The 18,404-nt window shown below is 47.6% G+C and overlaps 1 protein-coding gene across 4 annotated transcripts in view; it reads left to right on the top strand.

The window, feature by feature from the left end:
* The window catches only part of NT5C2 (5'-nucleotidase, cytosolic II), a 59,717-nt gene extending 42,274 nt beyond the window's left edge, over nt 1–17,443 (top strand). For 2 of the 4 annotated variants that reach the window (XM_064431184.1, XM_064431185.1), the window contains exons 4-18: nt 3,572–3,689; nt 5,069–5,164; nt 6,468–6,559; nt 6,744–6,801; nt 8,031–8,124; nt 9,134–9,187; nt 10,311–10,394; nt 11,141–11,182; nt 12,341–12,448; nt 12,778–12,844; nt 13,414–13,584; nt 14,471–14,522; nt 14,760–14,820; nt 15,343–15,519; nt 15,742–17,443. In XM_064431184.1, the coding sequence (XP_064287254.1) occupies nt 3,572–3,689; nt 5,069–5,164; nt 6,468–6,559; nt 6,744–6,801; nt 8,031–8,124; nt 9,134–9,187; nt 10,311–10,394; nt 11,141–11,182; nt 12,341–12,448; nt 12,778–12,844; nt 13,414–13,584; nt 14,471–14,522; nt 14,760–14,820; nt 15,343–15,519; nt 15,742–15,993 (1,526 nt within the window). In that variant the 3' untranslated portion in view covers nt 15,994–17,443. Of the gene's footprint in view, nt 1–3,571; nt 3,690–5,068; nt 5,165–6,467; nt 6,560–6,743; nt 6,802–8,030; nt 8,125–8,958; nt 9,028–9,133; nt 9,188–9,253; nt 10,183–10,310; nt 10,395–11,140; nt 11,183–12,340; nt 12,449–12,777; nt 12,845–13,413; nt 13,585–14,470; nt 14,523–14,759; nt 14,821–15,342; nt 15,520–15,741 lie in introns of those variants that run through there. The other 2 variants (XM_064431186.1, XM_064431187.1) reach the window with 2 other exon arrangements.
* Nucleotides 17,444–18,404: the final 961 nt, after the last annotated feature.

Below are 18,404 nucleotides of genomic sequence, written 5' to 3'. Positions count from 1 at the left end.
GGGGCATCTTCCCCAAACGTGCTGCCAGAGTTGCAGTGATGTCAGCCTGTCCTTTCGATCTGAGGAGGTGGATGGTTTGTTTGCCTGGAGGAAGCTCCAGTTACTCAAATAGGCTTATGAGAAATGTCAGGGGTTGTGGCTTGTTCCAGCTGATGCAGCCAGGGCTGTGGTGCAGGGTGCTGTCAGGGTGGCCTCAGGGAGCTCTCAGTCTCTTCCCAGCTGTGTGTCTAATTGAAGGAAAGTTTACCTGGAACAGTAAGTGTGATGGTAATTAGAGAGCATTTATTGTCCTTTCACGAGTTCAGTTTCCTGTGTCTCTGTTTAGTTCATGTGTCAAGGCTCTCATTTTCCAGATACTGTGGAGTAGTAGAAAGATAGAGATGGGATCTGAGACATGAACGAGCTAGTAGTTTAGTGTTATTCAAAGAGACATCAAGGAAGAAAAATCTAGGGCTTGAGAGGTAAGGGGAATAACTGTCCCCCTAAAAGAAACATTTAGATTAATCCTAATTGATGTACTGCCTCAGCAGAGACTTGGGATGATGAAGGCTGAGGTTGATACCTCTTCTTCAGCCTTTTTCCTGATGGTGCTTCAGCTTGTTTCCTTCAAGAGTCTGTGGTGATTTTCTAAGATGGAGAAATAAAAGAAATAAATTGAGTGAAGGTATTTTGTGAGCAGCTGACCTTGTGTCCCACACAGCTGTTCCCTGGTGGAGTGTTAAAAAGATACAGATTGTTCATCAGAAAGCCCTACAATTTCCCTGGAAAGGATCTGCTGGAGCTGTTGATGAACCACTTCTGCTTGTCCAGAGGAGATGCCAGTGTGCTCCTGCCCAGGTGTCTGTCTGGGCAGCGCCACCATGGTTGGTGACCTCAGAAAGACCAGGGCTTCCTCAAAGAAATGTTTTGTGTGAAGTGATGTATTATGGATTTTGGTAGCATGGTCCATTTCCCAGGGGGCTGAGAAGGAGGAGTGCAGCAGCTTCCTGGACAGAGTGGGGGATTGGAGTCTGTTTCATTTAATGGGGAGCTTTACAGAGCTTTGACATTCTGAGAATATGTGCAGGTGGACTTTTAAGAGTTTTCTCTGGGAAGTGCCTTTACTGTCCTGAATCAGAGGAATTCCTTGTTCCAGATGATGCTCTGGTGTCACTCTCACAATTTTGTTCATCACCTAACTGCCTATTGCTCCCTCCAACTCTAGCTCACTCCCCAGAATTGCCTTGTCAGTCACTGCTTCCTTCATTAGCTGTACCTTTTGATTGCTTATTCCTATCTATAGCTCAATCAATCCTTCCTTTCCTAAAGGATAGCAAAGACTACGTGCGTTGAATGTTGTATCATGTTGTTGGTGTTTGCCATTGGTATAATATTGCTTGGAGATTTTGATAACTGCTTTATTGATTTTAGTTATCTGTTTAAGACCATTACAGGTTTGCTTATTACATTTTTAATGCTGCTAGTTTAATGGGGAAAATTAACTCTTGGGATTCTGGTACTTTTTAGGTTGTTAAGAGAAATAGGAGCCCTCTGTCACGGGTACTGTGATCTCAGTCTTCTGACAGTCTTGTTTCATCTAAAGTCATTGCCTTTTTAATTTTATTTTTTTAATATATTTTATATATTTTCTTTCCCCTCTCAGATTAAACTTCTGTATCCCACAGTGTATATATATGTCTGCTGGTGGTTACTGGGCAAAGTATAGACAACATGTATTAATATATATAATGAGGTCCACAGATGTGTTGGATCTCTCTCAGGAAAAGCAGTCTGTCCTCTAATGAGTTTACTGTGTAACTTGCACATTTTCAGCTAAATTTGAAATATTCAAGTGTTGGAGTCAGTTGGACCCATTGCACCCATGGTTGTATTTATTTATCTTAGGACCAGTTTAAGACAGCAGCATTGTGGTATCCCACTCCTAAGGGGAAGGGAGCACTCAGGATTTGTAGGTGCTCGTGGTTGAAAGGAACAACGCAAGTCAGGGGGTCCACAGAAGCTTACAAAGTTTTATTAGTAAATTACACTTGGCATGAGAATTGGTATGTTAATCCCTGACCTTCTAGTGTAAGCACACAGCACTGGGGCTTGGGTAAAGGGGAAGAGAGAAAGAGATGAATTAAAGAGGGGAAGAGAGAGAAAGGAAGAAAGCGAGAAAGAAATCACCAGTCCTGGCAGCAGCACTGATGAGGCGCCCAGTGTCCTGGGGCAGCACACACACACCTGGCCTTTGTGGGGGGATCTTTTCACAGATGAGTCTTCCCCACCTTGAAAACAGGGCTCCTGCTTTCTATAGAAATCAGTTACCACGTGCACTCCTTTCTTCCAGACCTTTCTGAAAATGGGTCACAGGGTCTTGGGTGGTCTTGATCTCCTCCATGCTGTCCATGCCCACTTCTTGACCTCGTTCCTGCACTGGGGCTGTGCCGTGCTTAGCTCTGGGAGCCAGAACAAGGACATTTGCCCCAGAAAAGTGCTGTCCTTACCTCCACATAGCCCCCTTCTCCAGCCACATCCTGTTCTTTCTCACAACATGTTATTACCAACAATCCCTGGCTGTTATTGCCAACAATCCTTGGTCAGCTTCAGCACTGTCCAGCGGTCTCAGTGTTTGAAACATGCACATTAGCCCCTTATCTTCTGGGCTTCTGCAGACGTGCAGTGAGCGTAAACACACTGCCAGAGAAACCCTCTGATTTCCATCTGTCCTGATTGCCTTTTAGATGTAATTTAATGATCTGATTAAACAGTAACATTTTCAGCACATGGGAAGGTCATTTGCAGGAGGAAGAGAGGCCGCATGGTAGAAATGACTTAGTTGAACAAGCCCATTTCTTTTGCATGGAGTGAAGGGAAGGTGTGTGTCCCAGATGAGCAGCTCCTGACACGTGAGAGCAGTGAGCTTGCTTTAAAAAGTAGCATTTTGATGCACAAGGGTAATAATGAACAGATTTTTTGCAGTTCCATATGGTGTTATTAACAAACAAATCATATGTTAACTTGACAGCTCTACCTTCATGCTAACTTAGTCTGCAGCAAACATTAATTCCCCTGATATGAAATCTGGAGCAATACTGAACTTGGGATTGTATCCAGAGCAGTTAGAGTAGCTCAGAAGTGATGAATTTCAGGATTTCTAACCCAGTACATGTGCTCCTGCAATTTATTGGTTTCTTTATCAGCTTTGCAATAACATAGCAAACCAAAACCCTGTTGGAGCAGATACAACAGTGAGTGTTCATGCATCTGCCTAACAGGACTGCAGGGAGAGGAGCTGCTGTTTGAAATACATTTTTCCTGATGCAGAGAGCTATGATAAACTGATGGATATTTCATCTGGTGCACTCTGCTGCTGAAATTGAAACTGCAGCTCTGCTTCACTGCAGCTCTGCTTCACTGCAGCCCTGGAGCAGGAGCTCATTCCACCACGCTCTGGGCTGGGGGACCTGAGGCATCAAAGGAGGGAATGGTATGTGGAGGAGGGAGATTGGGTACATTACTTTTAATTGCCTTCTTGTTTAATCCCCTAGCTGTTTTCAAATTTTCTAACTGAAATCTCATCTTGGTACAGTGTATAAATCCCCTGAATACGAATCTCTTGGATTTGACCTGACCGTAGAAAGATTAGTTTCCATTGGATACCCTCATGAGCTGCTCAATTTTGTGTATGATCCTGCATTCCCTACCAGGTAAATGACTCATGGATACCAACCCTGCCTGCTCGAGGCCCCCAGTGCTTGTTCTGTGATGTTCACAGGTGACATGTGAGGCCAGCTTTTCAGTTGTGGATGTGAAGCCTATGGCTGGCCATGCATCCTGGGGAAGGGAGAAGACTAATCCAGAATGTGGGGGGCCTTTGCACACATGGACCCTTGGCAGCAAAGAGGGAGTGTGCAAGAAAAGAACTCTACTGAAAACATGGGCCAAAAATAGCCCTTCAAAGCAAAGACAGCAGAGACACAATTGGATTGGGAGTGAAATCAGGATCGGGGGCAGGGATGAGCCATTACTGTCCAAGAGGCTGCTGGGATGTCTCAAATCATTTTTCTTTAATGATTTTAATTAGTAGTGTTGTGGTGCATAAGACATCCTGAAAATTAAGGTGACAGTAAACAAGAACAGAAGTGGGACCAGTCAAATTTTCTTGTCAAGATGAATCAAATGTCAAAAACACTTATTTAGTAACTTTTTGATTTTATAATTTTACAGTACGTTAATGGTGCAAAATTACTAAATTCCTATATTTTGTCTTGTGGTGGGAGAGGTAAAAAAGACATTGTTTTGAACAAAGCTTTTGATCTAACTCTGCACCTTCAAGTTCTTTCCACTTGTGCCTTTGCTGGATTTTGCTTCTTTGACTCCTTTGGAGTTTTTTTACAAAAGACTGGACCAGAGGGTCTGTTGGTTTGTTCCAGTTTTGGTCTGGCAGCTCCTTCCTTCCCTCCTCTCAGTGTGTTTTACACCAAGAGTTGCTGCTGGCCGTGCCTGTAACAAGGCATAGCCCCTCACAAACCTGTGATGAGAGCTCTGTTAAATCCACTACCTTCATCCCAGGGAGGGGACAGAAGGGAAATCTCTGTGGGAAGGCTGTGTTTGCCAGGTGCAAGCTGCTAGATAAATGAGACAGAGTTTTGCCAGAGTCAGAACTGGGCACGTCCAAAGTAATGTGCCATGGTTACGTGCCCCATCTGGCTTTGTCTGTGACAGAGCCATGAAAAAGAAGAGAGAAATTCCTTTATCACCTCACTGTCCCCTGCAGCTGACAGGGGTGTCACGTTTGTGACCCTGTGGAAGGGGCTCACAGCTCCCCTGGTAGATGCACAGCTGAGCTCTCAGGTTAAACACTCTGGGGAGCAGGTCAGGTCTCTCTGCTGGTGCTGGGCTCTGCTTGCTCCCCTGCTGCCAGCTGAAAGGGACAGTAGGGACCCCATCTGCATCATAACAGCAGCTCTGTTCTGCTGCCCCATGCCAAGTGAGCAAAGCTGTTCTAGAGCTGTTCTAGCTGCTGTTAAAATGGTCACCCCTTAATGCACTTGCCTTTTCATATCCTACATTGCTTTCTTAACAGAGGCCTGGTGTTTGACACCCACTATGGAAACCTGCTGAAAGTTGATGCTTATGGGAACCTCCTAGTATGTGCACATGGCTTTAATTTCCTCAGAGGGTGAGTGCAGACTCTTGGCTGTTCTTTTTGACTTAATACACTCTATTGTGTCAGTGATCCTCAGGGCACCCATTGTATATGGAATCACAGGGACTACTACAGCAGAGGCTGTGTTAGTGTTCCTACAGCTCCAGGATCAGCCATGGGTGAACTGAGGGTCTCAGGTACAGAAACAGGCCAGATGTTTGCAAGGGAAAGGGCTGTGCCACCACAGGCACATCCATAGCAAGCTGGGAATAGAGGAAAGTGTGCTGTGGGGAAGAGTTGATGGGATCATCCAGGAGCTGTTCACCTGTCCTGGCACAGTTTAGTGTCAGCAGCTGTCAGTCAAGACAAAGCCATTGCATGAGGATCTGTGCCCCATGAGACTGTCAGCTCCACAGCCATTGCTAAGAAAGTTTGAGGGCCTGAGCTGGTTTGGAGTAGGAACAATCTTTGTCTGCCCCTTGGTGTGTCTGACCTTTGAGGGTGTCAGAACTGAGCACTGCACGCCATTTCCTGCAGCCTTCCCTGGCTGCTTGTGTTTCTTGTCCCAGAGAAGGTGCTTTAGGAAGCAGAGAGGACTGCAGTGCCATGTTCCTGATGTGTCCCAGCAAATCCCCACTCCCACATTCCTGCTGCAAGGGCATATGAATGGAAGGCAAGGCAAGCTCAGGGGCCCCAGAGTGACAAACCTTGTTGTTGCAGGCCTCTAAGTCCTTGCGTCGGGACTCCAAAATTTAGAAAAAAGCCCTTATGTGTGCATTCAAGTTCCTCTTTGAGCCTAAAATGATCTTCAGTACCTCCAGAAATTTGGGAGACCAGAATAATGATAGGAGTTCAGTCATTGCCACCCTGCTGATGAATTGCAGAGGGCCCCACACAAACCTCCTGCAGCAGAGCCCTGCATGCCCCTGGCTGAGAGCTGCTGGGGGAGTGGAGAGCAACACATGGAAAGTGGGGGAGAGTTTAAGATAAGCAAACAATGAAAGTGCAGATGATTCAAAGCATCCTCCTAGCCAGCAGCATGGGGCTTAAGGTCGAGCTGTGGACTCTGGACTACTCTGTGTCCCTGGGTGGGCTGAGTTTGCTGACTCAGCAATGAGGGCTTGGTCCTGGCTCTGCTGGAGTCAGCACAGCCCAGGGAACACCCCTGGATGCACTTTTGCTCTTCTGCCAACAGTGCATGTGGGGAAGCTGGGTGTTGATTAAAGCACAGCAGACTTTGGTTAGTGGACCCTGCTACAGCTCCCTTTTGTAGGTCAGCACATTTTATCTTCTTTATGGTTTGTGGTTTCACTCTTCTCACTTTATTTATTCTCAGGCCTGAAACACGGGAGCAATATCCAAATAAATTTATCCAGAGGGATGACACAGATAGGTTTTACATTTTGAACACATTATTCAATCTACCAGGTGAGTCTAATGTGAGCCAACACAGGCCTCTTTCTGTGCCTTTTAAGCTAGTAAAGCTTTCTGATGTTGTACTCTGCTTTTCTCTTTGGGTTTTTTTTGCATGAATTTTCTTCCCTTTGGCACAAGGTCTAAAGTTAGCTGGCTGAATGGTGTTATCCTTGTCTTACAATCTCTTTCTTTGCAGAGACCTACCTGTTGGCTTGCCTGGTGGATTTCTTTACTAACTGTGACCGGTACACGAGGTTCGTATTCCCTCCACTCTGAGGTGGTGATGGAACAGGAAGATTGATATTATTTTATACAAGAGCAATACAGCACAGATGGAGCTGCTCTTAATATCAAAACCTCAAGTGGCTTTGGTGGTCCTCCTATAATTTTGTGCTGCTAAGTTGATCTGTGTGTACAGCAGAGGCTGAAGGTTTCCTTCACAGGGTACAGCAGAACCAGCATACTGACTGACACTGGTATGTGGGGCAGTGTCTAGGGCTGCACACTTCTTACAGGATGATTACAGGCACCATTCAGTTCATTTTGAACCTGTGTCCATTGGAGCCATGTCTGAACTGGTAACTGAAAGGCTGAACATCCTCAGCCAGTTACCACAAGTGCTTCATGTCATAATAAAGGACATTGGACACTTAGAGGTGAAGTGCTCAGTGTGGTATAAAAGGCTGTTTGTGCAACCTGAGTAATTGCCTTGCTGTCAAAAACATACAAACATAAAAACATGCTGTGGTTTGAACTGGCAAATGTGAGCGTTGCTGTGCTGCTCTTCACCTCGTGGTGGGTCATCTTTGCATATATGTGAGTGGAAGGCAAAGGTTTAGTGTGATTTCACCTGGGAGCAGAGGAACTGTTTATGCTGGCAATCCATCAGTGAAGTACCTTTTCTCAGGAGAGGCATGATGATTGCTGTCATAATAAATACAGCTCTGTGTAATCATTCTTGATTTCTTCTGATGCAAGCTGTCATGCTGTCTCAAAGATGCCTCCACAGTATCTTGTAATTTCTAATGTTAATTCTAAGTGTTCACCATAGAAGTAGTTCCTCCTCTCAGCAACATTACATTTAGTTGATTTCCATGACTCTCCCTTCTTTAGTGTTGGAAAGAGGGAGAAAGAGCACCACTCTGTTCATTCCCTCAGTACCATTCATCTTCTGTTAAATGCTGCAAATGGCATTTTTGTAGTTTCCTGGAGTCTTTTTACCTTTTTGTAATGTGGGTGAAAAGTAAGAGTTACAGTCTCAGAAAGCTGTGGTACTGCTGTGGAGGCACAGACATTCCTGGTCCTGTTAAACTGCAGTTGTAGCCTTCTTTCAAGCCTGAGCTGCAGTAAAGCAGTAGATAAGAAACCATGTTGGTAAGAAGAAAACACAAGCTCCAAACAGCATTTTGAACTGTCTTGCTCCTTGCTATGTTTCTTACCTGCTGTGACTGACTGCTGAAATCTCTCTTCTGTCTCCTCACAGCTGTGAAACGGGGTTTAAGGATGGAGACCTCTTCATGTCCTTCAGGAGTATGTTCCAGGATGTCAGAGATGCTGTTGACTGGGTTCATTACAAGGTGACTGCAAGAACTCCGTGGGATGTTTGTGGTTGTAACTGGTTTGGAGGGGCTGGTTTGGAACTCCTGAGTTCAGATGTTCTCTGCCTGCTCTGGGCAAGGGCCCTGCTTTGCCGCCTAGTGAGCAAATAATAGATTGCAGTTGTATGGGAGTAAGATCTCAGCTGCCCTCCTAGTATGGGAACATACCTGGCTTGGCTTCCTATTCCTTTTTATTGTGCCCAGATTTAATTTTTGTACTGTAATTCATGGGTTTTAGAATGTGATGCCATGAGGGTATTTGCACTTCAAGTCCGCAATTTGTACATCGTCCTAATTATTAGAGCAATATTCTACTGCAAATTGTTTACATTGGCACTATCCTGTGTTGTCTAAAAAGTACTGGCATTAAAGAGAGAAATACATCAGCTGTTCTGTAATTAGAGAAAAGCATTTCATCCTCTGCACACATTTGTGCACAAATTTAGAATATAATTTTGTGAGCATTAGCATGTGGTTAAAGACCTGATTTTCTTGTTCTCCCTCATTCAAGCAGTCTGTTGGGTGGGATGGAGAACATCACAGAAGAACTCTGCTCACAGCTGTACTTGTGGTGGTCCTTTTACCCATGCAGAAGTCAGGAATCTATTTTTCTTTCCTTATGCAGTGTTGTGTGATACATGTTGGAGTTGGCCTTTGACTAAAGCATTATGGTCAGTGTTGGAGACAGGTCGTTAACTGTCTTGTTTGGTATGGCAAATCTATTTTTTGTTTGTTTCTATTGTATTCCCTTCTGAAAGGGTTAAAATGCTGTTGAAGTGGATTATTTACCATGGTGAGGGAATCGATGGATCACAGAGTTTGTGATGGTCCCTGCTACTCAAAGCCTCTCATCTCTAGAGTCACTGGTTCAGATTCGCCCTGGTTTGTACTTTCACAGCATTTTAAAGTGTGAAAGTTGGCATTACTTTGTTGTCTCTTACATCATAAGTTTCCATGACCTCACTGGGTCCTGTTGTTTCTATTTCAGGGATCACTTAAGGAAAAGACCCTTGAGAATCTGGAGAAGTACGTGGTGAAAGATGTAAGTGTGAAGTTACTTTACTTGTGCTGTGTGACATTCAGTACTGACTAAGCAGGCAAGAAATAAACATGCTGATTTGCTTTACTAAACCATAAAACAATAAGGCTGTGATTTCTATTGTAATAACCAAAGACAAAGTGGAAAGTTCAGATGCAGCCTTTATTCTGAGCCAGTGATCCACATGATTGTGTATTGATGTGCACAGTTTTATATGTAAAATATAAAAGCCAGAGGAAATGTTATCAAGGTGAACACACTGGCAGCACTCATGTTGTTTCTTTCAGTGGTGAAAGCAACTGTGTTCCCTGCCCATGTTTTTCTGCCCAAGCAAACCTCTCTTTAAAAAGCAACAGTTGAGCATCTTTTTAGCCACATGACAAGAAAGTTACACTTAACCATGAGGGACTGAGGGAAAGATCCTGAAAGACTCACCAGTGTTTAGTCTCTTGAGAACCCCAAAATGTGTGTTCAGCACATCTAATTGAGCAAGCTCCAGTGGTTCCCTTACTCCTGCCATCTCTGCAGTGTGCAAGGCTTCCCAGGACCACTTATGGAGTAAGTATTTTTTAGTTTAGATGAGCTCTGTGGTAGATTATCACTTTAAAGCAGTTAACCTTGTTTCTAGTTACACGCCTACAGAATTCTTAGGTAAGTGTTCAGTGAGGTAATCAGCTATTTTGGCAATGGACTGAGATTTCAGATTCAATAAAAATAGCCCCAGGAATAAATTCTCCCTAATTTGAGGTTGGAATTATAATGCGTTCCAACTTGTGGCTCGTGAGCTCAGATTTCACCTGCCTCTGGGCCCATTTCGGGAACGGACTTGGAGCTGGAGCAGATCGGTGGGAGCAGCACAGGGTGCCTGGCACTGTGGTTGGCAAAGGCACTGCAGCCCTGCTGAGCCCTTCCCCCTCGCCTTCCTCCCCTGGGCTGTGCTCTGGAGGGGTTACCTGGATGGAGCAGCAGCTTTCCTGGCTCTGGCCAGTGCACAACACGTGAGTTTGCTTGCTCGATGGTTTGATTTGCCTTTTTTTTTGTCTGGTGGGATCCTAGTTGAGTGTTTTTCCCATGATGCATGTATGTAACTTTTGTGTGTGACTTGGATGTTCCCCTTGGCTTCCAGGGAAAGCTGCCACTGCTGCTCAGCCGCATGAATGAAGTGGGGAAGGTGTTTCTGGTCACCAACAGCGACTATAAATACACGGACGTAAGTGCTGCTTGACTTGTTGGGTTGGTATATCATGGAATAAGCATAAGCCAGCCAGTCATTTGGATGGGTTTTGATGGGACATCTTCTGGTGGAGAATTGTGTGTTTTCTAATGTACGTGTAGGATGGGTTAGTGGAGGATGCAGGTGAAGCCTTGAGTCACCTTTTGTCACCCTGGTTCTGATGCTGAGCTAGTACAGGCCTGGTTTAAGTCCCTCTGTGCTTCACTCAGTTCCTCAGCAACTAAAAGGCTGTAAAGGAAAGTGATATTCAGTTTTGGATTTTAGCATCCTTTAAAATGGAGACTTTCCCTTTCAAGTGAGATAGTACAGAGTACAGACAGGTCAGCAAACCAAGGTCCTGGAGAGGTCTGAGACCCAGAAAGGTCTGTCTGCTAAGCTGAGAACTAAACACAATTATTTCCAGCTCCAGGTGAATGGCAGGATGTTGCAATGCTGCTAATCTAAATATTTATATGCCATTTTAAAGCATTGCAAGATATGCCTTAAGCAGTGTGCAGTTTTCTGAGGTAACTGTGTTATTTGATTATAAAAACTACTGGTTTGATTCCTGCCATTGTCCCGTTCCATTCATTTTGTCTCCAAATCCAATGCTGACTTCTGTGTAAATTCTAAAAATAAAGTTGTGTAATCAGAAAAGATAATGTGAGAAAAGCATGCTTTTATAAACTACACAAATGCATGTCTAAAAGCACATATTTTAAGGCTTTCTTTCTCTCTTTTAGAAAATTATGACTTACTTGTTTGACTTTCCACATGGACCAAAGGTATGTGAATTCTAGACTGCAGTTGCAGTAGACACTGATGTGCCTAATTATCTGTGTAGCTGGAAAGCATTTTAATCCTGCTTCATCGGCTGCCTGGGATTAGTTGCTTTAATCTGGTTAAAATGCACTTGCTGATTTGTGTCCTGTTTGAATGGGATCAAAGCAAATACAATATAACAAAGAGAAAAGGGGCATCATCCGGGCTCAAATGATAATCTGTGTTAATGATAACATTATTTCAGTGATAAAACGTTTCAACTGTGGCATTTTGTAGACAGATTTCTTAGAAATCATGCACAGTAGTTTAGATGTTGTTCAAAAGAGCCATGATGGGAAGGAAATAATTTTATAAAACAGCAGAAACATTTATAGCTGATTTCGTCTTAATTATCTTAACTCCAGAAGTTTTAGTTGTGCTTTTTTTATTTTTTTTTCCTGAGGCCAAGACTCAGCCCTGTAACTTTTGAAGAAAGGTTTATGACACAAATTTATACTGCTCTTTCAGTCTCCCAGTGAGAGACTATCTCATGTTCAAAAGATGTGTTCTCACACTGCTTTAAAAGCAGAATGCAGCCAAGAGGGAAATTTTGAGAGCACAGATACTCACCACAGCTGATAGCTAAAGAAGCCCCTTGCTGTGGTCTTGATCTCACCAAGTGCAGAACATGGGGCAGAAAGGGCTCAGTGTCCTTTGGGCAGGGCTGTGATTCAAAGCTGTGCTCTGTGGAATAGAGTCCAAGCATTTTCCCACTCTTGGCAAAAGCACCAGCATGGCCTTGTAAGCTGAAGCTGTGGAGTTGCATGTGTCTGGATCTGCACGGGATGTCACCTTCAGGAACAGTGGCAGGGTGTCATTCACAGCATCTTTTTACATGGCAGCTGTGCCCTGACAGGGATGTTCAGTGCTGTTCTCCTGTCTCACACCATGGCCTCAGCCTCCACTGCTAGCACTGGGATGGGATTGGCTTGTGGCAAAGGGGGAATGCTTTAGGAGCTGGTGCTGGCAACTCAGCATTGTCCCACAGGAGGTGTGAGCTAAGGGATTTTGATGGACCAGCAATGTCACAAGGTTATGGCTTTGGACAGTGACACTCCAGTTAAACTCTGTGTGGTTATGTGTGTTGTTTCTGATTCTGGGGTTTGTTTTTGCCTTTGTAGCCTGGGAGTGCCCATCGGCCGTGGCAGTCCTACTTCGACCTGATCCTGGTGGATGCACGGAAGCCCCTCTTCTTTGGGGAGGGCACCGTGTTGCGGCAGGTGGACACGGTGAGTGCTCCGTGGAGGGTGCCTCCATGGCTGGAAGGGCTCCTGCACCCCCTGTGTGGCATCTCTCAGTGACAATGGGCAGTGCAGTGTTTGGACAGGACCTACCCTAGAGGTTGTGGGCTGGAGTCTCCTCTTAGTGATTCCTGAGCAACCCCATGGCCTCAAGGCTTTGCTGGCTTCCCTAACATACTGCAGGTGACAGTAGGAAAGCCACCTCTGGGATGCTTGGGAGTGAGACAGACAGACAAAGAGTGACGTATCAATGGTATCAATACAGAAAAGATCAGACCATCAGCTGTTCAGCACTAACACAGCACCTCCTTCCACAGGTGACCGGGAAGCTGAAGATTGGTACTTACACTGGCCCACTGCAGCACGGCATTGTGTACTCGGGAGGTGAGGCAGGAGCCCTTCTTGTTGTGTGGAGTGGCTCTGATGTGGCCTTCAGGCACCCCAGCTGTGAGAGGACTTGTGCCAGGCAAGGCTGTGCTTCCCAAAGTGCATTGTTTGTGCCCTCTGCACACTGCACCAGAAGCTCTCTGTGATCAGAGCTGCACAGTGCAGGGAAGAGATGGACCCATTCCTCCTCAAGTGTCCTTTTGTTCCTTGCCAGGAGGGTCTGGGAAATGCCTGCAGGGCTTGTGGTGGAGGGGTGGCTGCAGCTGGCCCAGTGCAGTGTCCCCAGCTGTACTTCAAGATGCTTCCACCAGTGTGAAAAGGCTTGGAAGGTTCTGCCAAGGCAGGGAAGGGCAGTGGGTGGATACAAACTGACTGTGACACCCAGGGCTCCGTTACTCTCACATGGCAGGGCAGGCAGCGTGGCCTCTCTTGCTGCCATTCATGTAGGGGTGTGCATAGGCAGAGCTGCTCCTGGGTGAACTCAGGCAGGTGAGCAGTGTCCAGGGCAGCCATGGTCAAGCAGCTGTTTTGGCTTGCTGTTCTGAGCCATGCCCTTCTTCTCTCAGGCTCTTCGGACACAGTGTGTGACCTGCTGGGGGCCAAAGGGAAGGATATCTTGTACATCGGCGACCATATCTTTGGAGACATCCTCAAATCCAAGAAACGCCAGGGCTGGCGGACCTTCCTGGTGATCCCCGAGCTGGCGCAGGAGCTGCACGTCTGGACAGACAAAAGCGGTCAGGAGCCGGGCAAGCCCCTGGCCAGCCTTTGCTCTTGCTTGTCTGATGCTGCACCCCTGAGATCGCCAGGGCTTGGGGGTGCAGGGGAGAGATCACCCTGGCTTGCCACTTCTCCTTTTGGCCCTTTTCACTGGGTCTGGATGCTGGTGGCAGGAGCTGGGGTGCCTCTCTGTGGGCTGGCCTTGGGGTCCCAGGCCTTTCCTGTGCTCTTTCCCAGGCTATTGTGTGTAATCAGCCAAATGCTGCCTTGGCCACGGGAGCAGCTGCAGCTGGGTGGGGTTGAGTTGTTCCTCAACAATAACCCCAGAACCTCCTCTCCCTCCTCACATACGAAGCCATGGCTTCTGTGTTAAAAAATATCTGACAAGACCTGGGTTATTCTCCCTGTAATGCCTGAGCCCTGACTGCTCTCCCATCTGCAGGGAGTCCCTATCCACCAGCTGCTTCCTCCTTGTTCCTCCCACTCCCTCTGCTGCTCTGCTGCCAAAGTGCTGTGTGTTTCCCATCCTCCAGCGCTCCTGCTTTTCTCCCAGGTTTGCCCTTTGGTGTGTAAATAGGGCTGGGGGTTATGCAAATTGCCCCATGGCTGATTGGAAGGCTTTGGTGAGAGCTGCAAAGGTTCAGCCTCGAAAATAAAAGGTCCAACCAGAAACCAAGCCTCAACTTCTTCCCAGGGCCAACCAGAAACCAAGCCTAAAGTTCTGCACAGAATGATTGACCCCTCTCTCTGCCTGGAGGCCATGAGATGCCTCCAGTGCCCCTGCTCCAGTGTCCCTCTGCCGGCATGCAAAGGGAATGGGCAGGGGACTGGATTCACTTTCAGCACTTTCCATTTCAACAGTTTAAACTTACCCTTTTCCCCTTTCTTTTCTGGATTTTCCAGCCCTTTTTGAAGAGCTGCAGAGTCTGGACATTTTCTTGGCCGAACTATACAAGTGAGTGTTCAAACAGAGACAACTTTCCTGCTGCCTCTCCCATCTAATGAGCAGCAATGACAAAACCTTGGGGTTGGGTTAGCGGCGCTGCTGCCGGAGCCTTGACTCAGGCCTGGTCTCTGCCCATGAGACCAACCTTCCCCTCCAGACCAGCCTCCCTCCCCCGAGCCCCATCCCACAGCATCTGGTTCTGAAAGACTTTTCACACCATGTATTTACCTTCTCGCCTGTAACTAGGCATCTGGACAGTAGCAGCAATGAACGCCCCGACATCAGCTCCATCCAGAGACGCATTAAGGTACCAATCATCAAAATCCCTTTTCATCCTTCTGGATCCCAAAGGGCTTAACAACCCAACCCCACTGCTCAGTCCTGAAATGCTTTGCTCTGCCTTTGGGTGGGCACAGCAGGCTTGGCAAAGCCACTTTGTCTCAGTTCACTGGTGTCACTGGCTCTCCTGAAAGGCAGCCTGGTCTGGAATAGGGTCCCTTTCCTCACGCCCACAAGCAGCACTGGCTGAGGGTGCTCACTGCTGCAGCACATGGCAGTGGCAGACACAGGCTCAGAGGGGCTGTAGCCTTTGGTTCAGCCAGCCCTGGGGTGCCAGCCTAGGGCAGTGCTGGCCCTGAGCCTGCTGCCACCTTCCTGTTACCTGGGGCTCAGCTGTGCCCTGATGCCACGGGATACAAGCACAGAAAGCCTTGCTGGAGATCCTTGCAGGTCTCACATAGTCCCCAGCCCTCAGGGCGCTCTGCCTCAGTGTTGTGGCTCTGAGGTACTGCCTGCCTGGCCCAGGATCTCACCTGTCCTTCCCTCACAGAAAGTGACCCACGACATGGATATGTGCTACGGGATGATGGGGAGCCTCTTCCGCAGCGGCTCGCGGCAGACGCTCTTTGCCAGCCAGGTGATGCGCTACGCCGACCTCTATGCAGCCTCCTTCATCAACCTCCTCTACTACCCCTTCAGCTACCTCTTCAGAGCCGCCCATGTTCTGGTGAGTTCCAATCCCAGGGAGGTGGGCAGGGGTCCCAAAGGTGCCCATGCTTGTGTCCATTATCACTTCCACAGGACACAACAGCACCTTGGAGGGTTTGTTGGCAGTGGATAGACTGTAGACCAAAGGGTCACATTCTGGAGTTTGCTCTCAGTCTGTCTCAGGGAGGCAGCTCAGGGCTGGGACACCCCTTGTCACCTCCTCTCTCTGTTCCATGTGCAGATGCCACACGAGTCCACAGTAGAGCACACGCACGTCGACATCAATGAGAAGGAGTCGCCGATGGCCACGCGCAATCGCACCTCGGTGGATTTCAAAGATTCCGACTACAAGCGGCACCAACTGACCCGTTCCATCAGTGAGATCAAACCGCCCAACCTCTTCCCCCAGGCACCTCAGGAAATCACACATTGCCACGATGAAGATGATGATGAGGAAGAGGAAGAGGAGGAAGAAGAGGAGGAAGAGGAATAAGAAGGAAGAAACCAAGTATTTCTGAAGATAAACCATGACTCTCGCAGTGATCAGGAATGGATTCTGTTGTTGGGGCCCTTGGGGTGATGGGTTGGGGGGTGTGATTCTTGCAAAGGCACATTTTGAAAGTATTTGGAAACTTCTAACAAATTAACACTAATTAGGAGGAGACCCTTGTTTTCAGTTTTGCAGACGGTTCAAAAAGCTGATGGATTCTAACTGGGTGGTGCATTCAGATTGGACTGCCCGCCTGTGCTGTCATGCTACTCCCATTACGTTTTGGGATGCTGCATGTTTCTCCCTTTCCCATGATGTGTTTCATTGGGTTTTCATTTGAACAGTGTCCTGTGAACGGTTTTTGGCATTTGTTACATTCTCTGTGGAGACAGAAGGGATGTGCTGGGCCCTGCAGGAGACAAAATTATCAAAATCCTGCTGCCCGTTAGGTTGCTGCCCTTAACCCTCTGCTCCTGGGTTCCATAATCCCCCCTCCCCATGTTAGCCAGGTTGTTGCTGTGCCTTCCAGCACTAAGTTACCTTCTGTTGGTGTGAGTTTCTCTGTGTAAATGGTTTGACTCCTCCAGCCATCATGGATGGCAGTGAGATTCCAGCTCTTGCACATCTGCTGCCATACACATTTCACCTTGTAGCTGCTTGTCACACTCTCCCAGTGTCTCTAAGCTCTTGCCATTGGCATGCGATGCATAATTTCCAGGGCATTTCTCAAACAGCTGAGCTGCACACTCTGTTCTCAACTCCTCCAGTTTCAGCAGTAAACATTAACCCAGGAGCTTGAAGCTGCTGCTTTAGCATTACATTAGTCACTCTCCGTTCCTCCTGACCTTTCTGTCCTCTCAACCTTAAGTGAAGCATCCCAAAATCAACCCCAGCCTCCATCTGGAGTGAAAGGGCCTGTTTTGCCAGGGGGCTGCAGGCCACATGGGCCTGCCCTAAACCAGGAGACAGCACATGCCACAGGGCCAGCCCCAGGGTGGGAGGCGGGGAGCTCCAGCAGCTGCCCTGGTCTTGGGCGCGGAGCAAGCGGAGCCGCACTGCCATGGTGGGCAAGGCTGCGTCTGGCCAAGGAGGGTGACGGCTGCTGTGTGGGGACCGGGGTGTCCCAGGGATGGGCAGGTAGTCCTTGTGCCTGAAAGCCAGCCCAGGGAAGGCATGGAGCTGGCACACAGCTGGGCAGCAGGACCCTGTGGTTTTCCTCTGAGCCGGGTGCAGCCTCCCTTACTCCAGCCTCTGCCGTTCGCTGCAAAGGGATTACAACGAGGGCCCTCTTGTAAGGAATTTGACTGTTGTTTCAGTACCATAAACTCATTTAATTTTTTTTCATTTTAAAATACCTTAGTAGAAAATAAAAGAAGAAAAACCACAACATCTGAGCAGGAAAATGCTGCTCTAGTGGCAGTTGTTCAAGTCAATAAATGATGTTTCTAAGAAATGCTTAGTGGTGTGCTTTGTGGGGTGTTGCTGAGATGATGAGAGCTGTGCTGGAGTTGGTGGGAAGAGATGGGACTGGTCTGTGGGGTGCCAGCAGGGTGGGTGACTGGGGGACAGTGAGAGCATCTTTAGGAATCAGTTGTGTGAAGCACTGAGGAGCAGTGGCAGTGCATCTTGCTCTAAGGGCACACCTGGTCCTCACATTGCCCCAGGAAGCAATGGTGAGGCACAAGGCTTCTGTTTCCACCATTTGCATCAGCCAGGGAAGCACCGGGAGGGCAGAGAAACATTTTATCTTGGACACAGTGAGGAGGGGCTTTTTCATGGTGGGAAGGGGAACATCCCTACACTGCCACTACCTCCAACACTGTCTTGATAGGGCTGTTTCCCACAGACATTAACAAGGACCACTTCCTGCCCCTCTGTCCCTGCAAGACACATGGCCAGGGTGCCAGCAGGGCACAGCACAGGCTGTGCCCACCTGGAGCTGCAAACCTGCTTAAATAGACAAGAATACCCAGGGAAGGCCAGTGCTGCCACACAGCCACACAAGGCTGTGCCCAGCAAAGACAGGCAGCCTTGGGCACTGCTGAGCTCAACCCTCCCCTGCAAACCAACTCCTCATGCCAACCAAACCAGACTCAGGAGGTTCCCCCATCAGCACCACCACAGAAGGATTTTCAGTACCAGGGCCCAAAGTGCCAAACAGAAAAGCAATACTGAATGGCAACAGCTGGTGGCCAGCACTCAACACCTGACACTTGAGGGATTGTTGAAAACTCCAGAGCTCTGGTCCCTGACCTGTTTTGGGGTCTGGAGAGGAGCTAACATGGACCCACAGTGAGGCTGGTTGCAGGAGGGGTTCCAGGGAGCTGTTCCCGAGCCCTTTCACCAAAGGCCAGGCTGGGCTCTGCTATGTTTAAACTTTGTTTCTCCAAGTATAGCTACTTGAATTTTTTAAG

The sequence above is a fragment of the Passer domesticus genome, chromosome 8 (genome assembly GCF_036417665.1).
Source record: "Passer domesticus isolate bPasDom1 chromosome 8, bPasDom1.hap1, whole genome shotgun sequence".
Lineage (NCBI taxonomy): Eukaryota > Metazoa > Chordata > Aves > Passeriformes > Passeridae > Passer > Passer domesticus.
Note: the sequence above shows the minus strand (reverse complement) of the source record. Positions and strands in the feature narration are given on the sequence as shown.